The 11121-nt window shown below is 45.8% G+C and overlaps 1 protein-coding gene across 1 annotated transcript in view; it reads right to left on the bottom strand.

Annotated features, from left to right (window-relative positions):
- Positions 1–3253: 3253 nt before the first annotated feature.
- The window catches only part of LOC135383031 (phospholipid scramblase 2-like), an 82719-nt gene continuing 74851 nt past the window's right edge, over positions 3254–11121 (bottom strand). The window contains exon 7 of the mRNA XM_064612664.1: positions 3254–3426. Within this exon, the coding sequence (XP_064468734.1) occupies positions 3388–3426 (39 nt within the window). The 3' untranslated portion in view covers positions 3254–3387. The remainder of the gene's footprint in view (positions 3427–11121) is intronic.

The raw sequence follows: 11121 nt of genomic DNA, 5'->3' as shown, positions 1-11121 counted from the left end.
AATAGTAACGGAATCAGTTACAAAAATTGGTAACGCGTTACTGGCGTTACTCGTTCCTTTTTTTGAGCACGGGGAGCACATTTCGGCATTCCGTGTGGTGCAATGGCTGCAGATTTGACCTGCGTGACGTGTGACTCAAGGTATTATTGCAGTCCCTCACTGTGTGTTGTTGTCCTTTCTCTTGTTTCCGTAATCTCCGACCATCAGTCCTTCCCAAGAATGGACACCAATTGTGCTATGGCTACAAAAAAACGCGTTTCGACTTTTCTTATCTTTGCTAAGCTTTTGAGCGCTCTAAATTATGACGCAGCCCCTCGTCTGTTTTGGGAAACCGTTGGTGATCTATGGCACGAAAACCAGTGTTTTTTCTTGTGTTTTCGTAATCTTCGATCACCCCCACTTCGGAAACAAGGGAGAAGGTTCAGGCAAACTGATATAGATTCATGGTAACGGGCCGAGAGACACGGAACACGATGGACGGACGACAAATTTCGAGTATCAGCTTCTCCTGAAGTGCAATTCCTCATTAATAAAGAGTTGAAGGCAAGTGACGGCGTGTTTGTTGGCTCCTTTAACTATGCAGCGGTAACGTAAAAGTAACTCGTTACCTGTGAGTAACGAGAACTCGTTACTTTTGTATGTTCGTAACGAGTAACGTATTTAGTTACTTTTTTCTGAAGTAACGGGTAACGGTATTTAGTTCCTTTTTTTCGGTAACGGGCACAAGTCTGCTCACACCTCACATGAGTGCCGGTTGCTGCGGGAGAAAGCCATGCAGATCCAGTGCGCATGCCCAGATTCCTCCTCCCCGCGAAATAACAGGAAACGCGTGTGATTTGAAGCAACGTGTTGGCGCCCGTTGTTTTCGCGGCGATATGCACGTATTTTTCACGACTATTTTTGTAGTGTACTCCGTACAACCAGCAGATCCAGCTCATTCTTTTCCATACATGTATCAATTGCCTTTTGAAATTTTGTTGGTGAATTTTGTAAATGAATTTTAAAATATTTTACGTGCAGGTATCATTTGCCTTTTTCCTTTGTCGATTGTCGTTTTCAGTATACACATATGGAACGTTGCCATGCATCCCGGACGCACAGCTTAAGATCAGTCTCTCTTTGCTATCAAAGGAGCTCAGATAGGAACAGTGAAGCTTGTTACATGTACACATATTTGCTCCCGTGCCCTTCTTTAAGTCTCGCCCAACTTGCGAGAAATTTGAAACAATGTCAGTAGAGACTCTCATAAGGTATCAAATAGAATTACGGTGCCCAATATTCTATTCAGGCTCAATAAGATGCTGTTGAAAACTTTATTGACGCCCTATGAAGAATGTTATGATTCTATTGTGTGAATACAATAGAAGTTCTCTAGAAAAACATTTCACATTCTTGTAAGGGATATTTCAGACTGACCACATATATTTCTTCCAGCATTGATCATAAGCAACAGGTAGGAATTCCTTCATGCTTAGCAAGATCATTTTATGATTCGTCTTTATTTCGAACATGGTCTGAGTGGTATCTGTCGCATTGATAATCTATATCAGATTTCAAGAAGTGTCTATGTGGCTGCCTTAATATTTAAATCACATGTTTCTAAGGCCGCATCTATATATTTTTAATTAATAGAGTGGGAAACTGGGCTGTTTTGTGATACATAACTACAATAAGATATACTCGCCGTGCTCGGGGAACGCTAAAGGACGGACGTACAAGGCACTGAACTGCCTTAGAGCACTGCACGGTTCTAATTTTCAGGCCCGTGCACGGCCCAGGCCCGGCTGCTACGACCCGGCTTGAGCCTGACGTCTTCTACCGATTTCCACCCAGAGCCCGACTCCGCCGGCCTGTGCCCAGCCCGTACCCGACTGTTTCCATGTTTAGGCCCGGTCCCAACAGCCTCTGCTCTTCGTGTTCTGGAGGCCCGGAGACGTATTTAGATTTACTAAAGAGCACAGCGCAGCAAGGAAAAGGACGCAACTAATTGGTAGAGAGTGAGGGGGTACACTGGAACGGACCGGCTGCTTCCCTCTGCCGGCAAGCCACTCCGTCCTTGGTGCCTCCTTGCTTGCTTGGTAAGGCAGCGCGCAGCGGCGCGTTTGCGATATGTATGTACCTCGCGGTTCAATAAAGACTCATCTCCGCTTCATTGTGCGTGCACCGGTGTTAGTTCCCCTTTCTCGCACTCTCACGCGAAAGAAATATGTCAGAACACCTAACCTAACTGACCCTCGTGCCGGACTCTCAGCACGCCCGCCACATCAATCGTCCCTAAATGTGTGTGTGTGCGTGTGCACGTGTGAAATCCAGACCCATTACACGAAATAAGCATGATCACGTATAAAAAAAGTGGTAGTTCTCAGCTGAGAATACCATGAGAAAAAAAGTGACATGAAAATTGAGCTGTCCAGTCTCGTGAAACATGTTCGCGTACATGCCCGACCATGGCCGGCGTTGTCAAGCTGTACCCGGCCCGGGCCCGGTGGTGAAACCAGAGGCCGGTCCAGGCCTGCATAAAAAACGCAAAGCCCCTGCCTGTGGAGTGCTGTACTGACTAACAGTGTTCACTGATCAAACCACACCTATAAAATCCTCGCCCACCAATGGCTTCTCTTTTACGAGCCAAAAACTACTCAGAGTTCACAAGTGAAACCAGATATGTGCATCTGCCATTAATAAAACAAAAAGCTGAGATGAAGATAGATGGTGAACGGCCATAAATCTTGTCTAAAAAACATTCCTAATTACCCGTTACAGTCACGGAAGGCACCCTTATGAAGTTGCCTCCTGCTTCCTCCAACTTTTTCTAACATTTCCTCCAAATTTCTCCAGCATTATACCATTGCATGATGCGTTGACAAGGTGATACACGAATCCAGGTCCTGCTTCCTCCGGTGTGGTAAAGTAGCTGTGCTGTGTCACCCATTTTGGTACCATGTAACCCTGGTGCACGTAGTGAATACCGCATAAGGTGCCTTCGTGCTAGAAGGTACGTTCTTACAGATTTTGCCGACTTGAAACAAAAGAAAAAAATATTCCAGAAGGCTTAAACGTAGGTTTTGTATGTTTTTTTCTTATCGCGACCTGACATAGTACACGCTGAGGACGCCGTCACAACAGATGTTCCTGGTCTTCATCACCAAATTAGGCATCCTGAATGCTAATGCAGGACAACTCCGCGGGCTGCTGCAACTGAATGTGTTCCATATATTTTCTCAACGTACGCTGTGTAAAAGACTAATGCTTTTGTGGGAAAGTATTTTATTATATTCCCGGCGAATATCACAGCTCGGAGAGCTGTCTTTAATAAAACAGATGCGTTTAATAATGCCTTGTCCACGTGGTCATAAGGAGCAGAGACATTCCGGACATTCCTTAAGGACCTTAGTCTGTTTCTGGTACAGTTTCGAAAAACATGTAGTCCTGTGCGAGAGTAGAAGAAGCAGAGTTAGTAGATGACAAAAACAAACAAACAAACAAACAACAACTTTACTGCGAGATGATGAATGGGGAGTTTCATCGCTGGGGGCGATACTAAAAAGAAAAAGGGCTATCCGATGTGGCGTAAATGCATCTTCATTCATACACACAGCTAGTGCAACCCAGAAATGTAGGCAGACGATGCAAGCGATAAAGGGAAATTCAACGTGGATTCAACGGCTCGGTGCAGTTATTGTCTCTGCCATGAGCTACGAAATCTCGGAACAGAGGCTCCAGTTGGTTTCAGCTGTTTTTACCAGAACCGCGAAAAATAGTGAAGCTGGGAAAGATATAAAAGGCACAGTAGACTTGGATTCAACAATATTCTATTTGGATTCAACACTATTTATTTGCTGTTCTGAACAAACGCCGTTGAGGATAACGCTTGCCAGAGTGCAACTGTCCCGGACAGAGCGTGGTCACACACACAATACTGCGCATGTGCGTCACATAATTTCTCCTCCGAATGTTCGCGTACGCGTCATATCGTTCATTTTTCGAGTCGAGGACGTCGCAGAAATGGTCACTGAGGGTCCGAAGTTGGGGAAGTTTGGGTTGTCTTTGTTTGTGGCTGCGGCGGTGTGAACTTGTCGCAAAAATGCTAACATGTCGTAACATTAGGAATTTTACGCAATGTACTTGCGAAGTATAGAGGAAGGCGTATGCTTTGTACACGTACCCACCACGGTGGTTGAACCCGGGCATGCAGTTACTCCTAAAGTCGGAGTCCTCCACCGCACCCGTTTCTCGCGACATCTGTGGTTGTGCCCACGCGCCTTGACTTAAACCTAGAACTTCCTCAACAACACCACTTTGTCATAACATTGTCAGTTTGCCTCTACTGATGCTAACTATCTTCGAGCTAGGCCTTATCTGACCTCACCGTGCATTTGGTCTATTGTTGAACTGAAACACAACAATCTACGCCCCCCCCCCTCACCCCCACACACGTCTTGTCGCGCGGTTGCACGCTTTACGCATTTGCGATAGCCTGCACTGGAAAACTGTTGTATCCTCATTTTGACTGGAGTCCCCATTCGTTGCACCTGGTCATTACACGTTGTATGATACGGATGTCACGGACTCACGTATTCCCTCCCGTTGAGGAGGATCGCTGCCAAGGATTCATTGTAGGACACTCCGACATCTGGTAGACAAGATGGTTCTGGCTCAAGTATGATTCGCAGATGCGATACCAGCTCTGCTGCTAGAACGTTCAGCACTGATAAAACTTCCGACCATTGTGTAAAGCCATCGACAAGATACTTCCTCGAAAAAGTCCTGCGCACTCCATGTGGATCTGTGACAAGAGCTACAGAGCCAAAGCCACATAGATGATATATTGTTGTATAGGGACGGTGCTTTCCATCCTGCTCTTATCATCCTGTTATATTTTGTGTCGCTGGTAATCTCTACGGGGCCAGTGCCGTCGTTGAAATCACGCCTTGATCTGTTGGTGCATAATCTGGAGGATTAATAAACAATAAAAAAACCTGAAGAACGAAGGTGCGAGTACCGAATAGCCATGTTGGACGGATACCTCAATTCTGCGTTTCCGTTTAAATGCTTCGCGTAACCTGGTACCATTGCTTACATAAGAACTGTACCGGAGCATCTTGATCCGCGGCTTCCTGCACTTGTGCATCGACTGGCAGAATGATTAACGCGTCGGCATCCTACTGTTCACGTGCTTCATGTGCTGTATCTTGCAGTTATGTGATGCAAGCGTTAGCGTCCACCTTCGCATTTGCGACGGCAGTATGGCTAGCATCTGTAGGGGAGAGCCGACAATAAAAAATAAAGCCTTGCGATTCGTGTTTGTCACAAATCATCGCCCGTACAAGTACATGCGCAACTTCGTTTCTCCTGAGATGACTGCGAACGCTTTTTTCTAAAGCTGCGCCGTACGTTATACTGTGAAGTTTTCGAGACCCAAACACGACATGTATGTCCTCCAACGGTGTCATCCTCCCCGATCGAAAAATCCATCAAGACTCCATCAGAAATTCTAACGAATATTCTCAGAATATTTTGATGGGCCATCAAAGCAGCTTGTTGGCACATTAACAACTCCTAGTGATCCAACAGGGCTGTTAGCGGTCCGACAACCACAGCCCGTCAGGCCTGAACACAAAGAGGCATGATGGTACCACAGGGCCTCTGACGGCCCAATGAAGGGTATCTAACTACCTATCAGGTGAGCTTAGTGGTCCCACAGGGGAACTTAATGGGACGTCAACGAGGCATTGCGGTCGAACAGGTGATGCCTCATGGTAGATCAGGGGCCCCTAACGGGACGTCAGAGATATGGAATAGCATATAATCGCCAAAACACTCCATGCAGGACGCCGTAAAAGACAGAACTGCACTAGCTATGAGGAAACCTGCGTCCTGTCCCGTCCTACTCTTGTCCTTTCCTTGTGTCGAGTGTACTAGCTGTTATAAAAAATGAGCAACGCTGTAGCCGACGTTCTTCCAGTATTCAATATGGTAGCTCGCATTGTCCTGACATGCCGATAGACCTCCGACCATGAGATACAAATTTTTTATACCGTCTTATTCATTACGACTCCGAATATTCTAATATTTCTGCAAGATGCGGTCGTTCGTGACATGTGACTCCCTTAAAACATCCCTAAAACTGATCAGCTCTCACAGACTCAAGCTGCGAACGCACCAGCCTATAAAGCTGATTGAGCATCGCGCGACGCTCGCAGCCTATAAAAGGTATTAAAAGCGATAAATGCCCCGTGCCGGGAAACAAACAAAAGGACGACGCAACACACATCACAGACAGAAGAACAAGATTTTTATTGACAGACCTGCATCTTAAATAACCTGACAAGGCGTCGCCCTTTTCTGCAGGGTTAAGCTTTTACACCCTCAATCCTGCCCAGTAACTCTACCGTTTCGAAAGCACAACACTTATCAAAAGCCCCTCCTGTTAACAACTCGTAACTCCTGTACTTTCGAAAACATAAAGGCACTAGGCAGGCTTGAGGGTGTAAAAGGGTAACCTTGCAGAAGAGGACGTTGCTGGCTCCAGAGGCAGATCTGTCAATAAAAATTTTGTTCGTCAGTCCGTGCTGTGTGTTAAGTCGTGCTTTTGTTTGTTTCCAGGAACGGGGTTTCTGATCGCTTTTAAAGTATGAAATACCGAACAGCCCAATTTTTAACCATTTTCTATAAAAGGCCACGACCATGCGCGAGTACCATAAGCATCCATAAAACGCCTGGAAACTCCATAGGTGGACATCGCTTTCCGTATGTCCGTCCGATGTCTCGTGTCGGCAGTTTCAAAAAATGTTTGTAGTCTTGACGGAATTATCTGATGGAATGGACTGCTGCAAGACAGAAAAAAAAAACGGGCAATTGAACTGCAGAAGGTCGATTGTCGATGGATCTACAGTATGTCTAAACCAAAATGAGTAAGACACACAGACGTTGTGAAAACTTGAGTCAATACCCCAAGCCATTACTCACTTCAATCTTGCGTGTGTGAGTAAACTAAATAGATTTAGACACGTCACCCCTTCTGTTTAACCGCGGCAGCAAGCAGGGCTGTCGGATTCGCCAAGTCACGGAAGACAGGGCCTGCCCTCTCGGTCCTTTATTTGCTCATATGTACGTTTTTGATGTTTTCAATAAACTATTGAACTATTGATGATGATGATTGATTGAACTTTTGATGATAGGCTCTAAGTATAGTATATGTGCTGTCTGCGTCCACTTCCACTTTGGTGCCAATGTATCAAAGGAAATGGACACTGACCATCCTAAGTGAGGTTGGGGTCCTTCACTTCTGGAGAGCGTTTGTTTTATTTTATTTGATTTTTTACTTTTTTTTTACTTCTTGAAATGCTGCACGCATTGTATATTTTGACAAGTCTTGGAAACGAAAGAAATAATTAAAGCAAGAGAAGTTAAATTCTGTCATAACAGGGGTCGGAAAAAGTAAGGAACAAATTATATTTCTTTACTTGTTTTACTTTTGTGGAGCTCCCATTAGACCCTTAGGTCCTAATGGTCCCATCAAACCGTTAAACCGTTAGTCTTATTGGAGATGTCCGAAATTACGATAGGCCTATTGGCCTAATGGCTCCATTAGGATTGGCTCTGATGGATTTTTCGGGAAAATAGATTGCTACAACGCCTTGTGGAGGAGCGTCACAGAATAATGCAGCCGGCCTGTATATGTAAATGAATGACGAACAGCCTCGCGCTTGTTCCCTTCTGTATAGCTTCCAGGTCTAGCGTACAGTACAGGAATTCAAGTACTGTGCCAAGTTGTTGATCTCTTCTGTGTAATTGACAGCTTTGATTGATCATCATAAGGGGCTCATTATTACACTCCCCACATCACCACCAGGGTTAGGGTAGAGTATCGCCCCCAACGTTGAAACTCCCCATTCGTCATCTTAAAAATAAAGTTCTTCTTGACCGATCATCCTTGAAGTGTGGCACGGGCCCGGAAAGAGAACTCCCACAACAGAGGCGGCAGCTACTTTCCTTACTCTGTGCGCAAATCAATGTAAACAGGGCACGTTCATGACGCGTTGCCACTTTCCTGGGCGATCAGAGGTTGGCTGCCTTTCGACGAGAAGGTCCAGGAATAGTTTGAATCTTTGTGCTAGGATAACACGAGGATAAAGCCCTTTAAGATGGAATTTTAAGCTCTCATCGAACATGTGTTCGCACGGCTTAGAAAGGAAGCGCATGAGGGAACAACACTGTCTTTAACTGTTTATAATGGTAGCTGCCGAATGGCGATAGAAGTATCAGCGCTGCTGTTAGCTCCAGCACATTCCACGGGTCGATACTTCGATGGACATGTCTAGGAACTCCACACGGCTCTCTTCTGGGGACTCATTCATGAACTGGAGCCTTCGGCTGTGTCTGTGAAACAGGACAACCTTCGTTGCAGATCTGACATGCAGAATCAAATAATCACACCCGGAGCCAGAAAAGCTCACAGATTGCTCTCGATGGGAGCCCGGGGAAGCTTGACCATGCCATGGTCCACGTTTTAACAAAATAGTTTGCTTGACACTGGCGGAACGCAAGATCCTCTGACAGCAAATCTCTGTGAATATATTCCGTCCCTGAACTCTACCAGCAGCGCGTTTTAGCACACCTTTACGAAACGGAAGATGATCCCTATGGTTAAGTCGCAGTCGATTTACATATGCGCGACGCCGTTCTCTAGAATTGTGTCTTCAACATTGTTGAACAGCGTTCGGATGCAGATAATAATATATGTCCGAAACGTTCAGAGCAAAGAAACAACTATCTTCCTCAAGGGGGTAGCGTTCATGACCTGAATGCACTGGTCAGAATTGCTGATTCGGAAAGGCCGATCCAGGCGGAGCTTCTGCAGTTGTTTTTGAAGAAAGCGTACTGGGAGCATAATTCCGGGACACTCCATCTGAAAGCCGTGCTGGCCTATTAGCAAAGACTACGGAAGGAATATAACCTTACAGGGTGGTGTGTGAATCATGTGACCAGGAAAATATCTGGGCAGGGAGAAGAGGAGATATCTCAGGCGCACGATCTGATAGCAGCACCGATAACAGGCCGTGTAACTTGGGTGGAAATGAAAGAAGTGCTGTACAATTGTGGAAACGAGCATGAGACTTTCGAGCTATCGGCCGCGGAATGAAATTAGCGCCTGTGATTGTCGAGACAAATTGACCAAATGCGACTTCTAAGGGAGCAGGAGGAGAAGCAGCTATGATCCGCGGACGACATCATCACGAATTAAATGACGGCATCATCAATATGAACGTGATTTCAAGAGTTACTACGAGCTAAAATACAGGAACTTGACAATTTGGCGCCAGTGAGTGCCACTTGGGCGACGATTCTACCGAACGTCTGAAGTTTTGTTCGGACTGGTTGATGTAAACTGATGGAAATTAAAGCTCTGATGCTGGAACACAGAAGAAAGGACAACACGACACACAATCCTCAACTGCCTAAGGACAGTGAAAGAAGGTAAGCACTGAAAAGGTTAGCCAGCTGTAGGGCTGGAACCCGCATCTTCTGGATTGCCGGTCCAGGGCTCTACCAATTGAGATAAGCTAGTATACCTCCCCAGCGACTAGAAAACGTTGCGTCACGTGAGCGTGTCGTAGTGCGAAAGAGATACTATCAACGGATTATACGTCATTATACTGGGATTGTTACAGGGGCGGAAAATGCAGCGGTAGATCGATCCGAATAAAGGAGCACTCAGGTGATCCCCAAAGGTTTTCTTGAGTTGTTTTTGGTGCAGAGTGTTCTCCAAGTAAGCACGAGGGTTCTGTTCCGCACAGCTTTGGAAAATTCTTGTCCTCGTGAAAAGAGCGCATCGCACAACTAGAGCTCGCCGTGACGTATGGTACGGAGATATATGGAATGCTCACTGCTGATGGGCAGCTTGACAGACGAGGCAGGTTTTCGAGCTATGTTAAATGTCACCTTGTTGTTCCTTTCAAACGTGCGACGTCTCTTTAACCATGGTGCGAAGGGGTGCCTGTTTCCCTGCTGCACCAAGGTTGGTCGTGTTTGACAAAACCCTTACAGAACGGCAGTCGGGAAGGCAAAAAAAAGGAGAAAAAAAAGAACAATGATCAAATTTTGGGACGTAATATCGTCTGATATAAAAGCGATATGAAAGATGTCGAAATGTCGTAAACTGACTTTGTAATATGTATATGTGAAATTAAGATCACGGAGTCTGAGCCCGCTACCTGTTTCCCCTGTTGCACTATGAGAGGTCGCGTTTGACGCAACCGCTTCCAAAACGGCAGTCCGGAATATGATCAAATTTGGGGCTTAGCATCATCTAGTATAAAGAGATATCAAAAAAGTCCTAAGCTGACTTTGTAATATGTATATGTGAAATTACGATCACGGAGTTTGAGCCTCGTACCTGGCTCCCCTGTTGCACACTGAGAGGTCGTGTTAGAAAAAACGCTCTCAAAACTGTTTTTGTGAATAGAGAGCGACCAAATTTAAGGCTTAACATAACCATGTATTAAAACGCTACCAAAATATAATAATCTGATTTTGTAAAATGCATATGTGAGATTAAGATCAAGTAGCTTGATCCTCGTACCTCTTTCCCCTCTTGCACCCTGGGAGGTCGCATTTGACAACATCGTTCCTCAAAACTGCTCTAGTCAGGGAAAATGGCAAATTTAACCAACTTCGGCGCTTAAATATCATGTAAAATGAACATAACCCCAAAGAAGTCCGAAGCGACAGAAAACGGCTTGTAATCATGGTGCCAAAGATATATTATCAACGGCGTATGCGATGCCGTTCTACTGCGACTGTAACAGAGGCGACTGCAAAGCTCGCAAAATGCGGCAGCAGAACCCTCTGAAACGTGCGAAACGCCTTTAATCGTGGTGCCAAGGCGTATCGGTCTCCCCTGTTCGGTGCACCCTGAGAGGTGACGTTTGACGAAACTCCGAGACCATGCACTCTGATCAGTGGCGCCACCTCAACCGCCCTCTGGCCCAAAACGCTGGGTTACACGTTAGTTTTCCTCCTCTTCCTTTTCCAATTACGCGATCCGACAATGGAGCTGCCCTCCTCCCACCCCCTCCACACACACACACGGCAAAACCGCGTGTCCGGATCCGCCCTTGA

This window comes from Ornithodoros turicata, chromosome 2 (assembly GCF_037126465.1).
Source record: "Ornithodoros turicata isolate Travis chromosome 2, ASM3712646v1, whole genome shotgun sequence".
Taxonomy (NCBI): Eukaryota; Metazoa; Arthropoda; class Arachnida; order Ixodida; family Argasidae; genus Ornithodoros; species Ornithodoros turicata.
The sequence above is the reverse complement of the archived record's forward strand: the minus strand, read 5'-3'. Positions and strand labels throughout refer to the sequence as shown.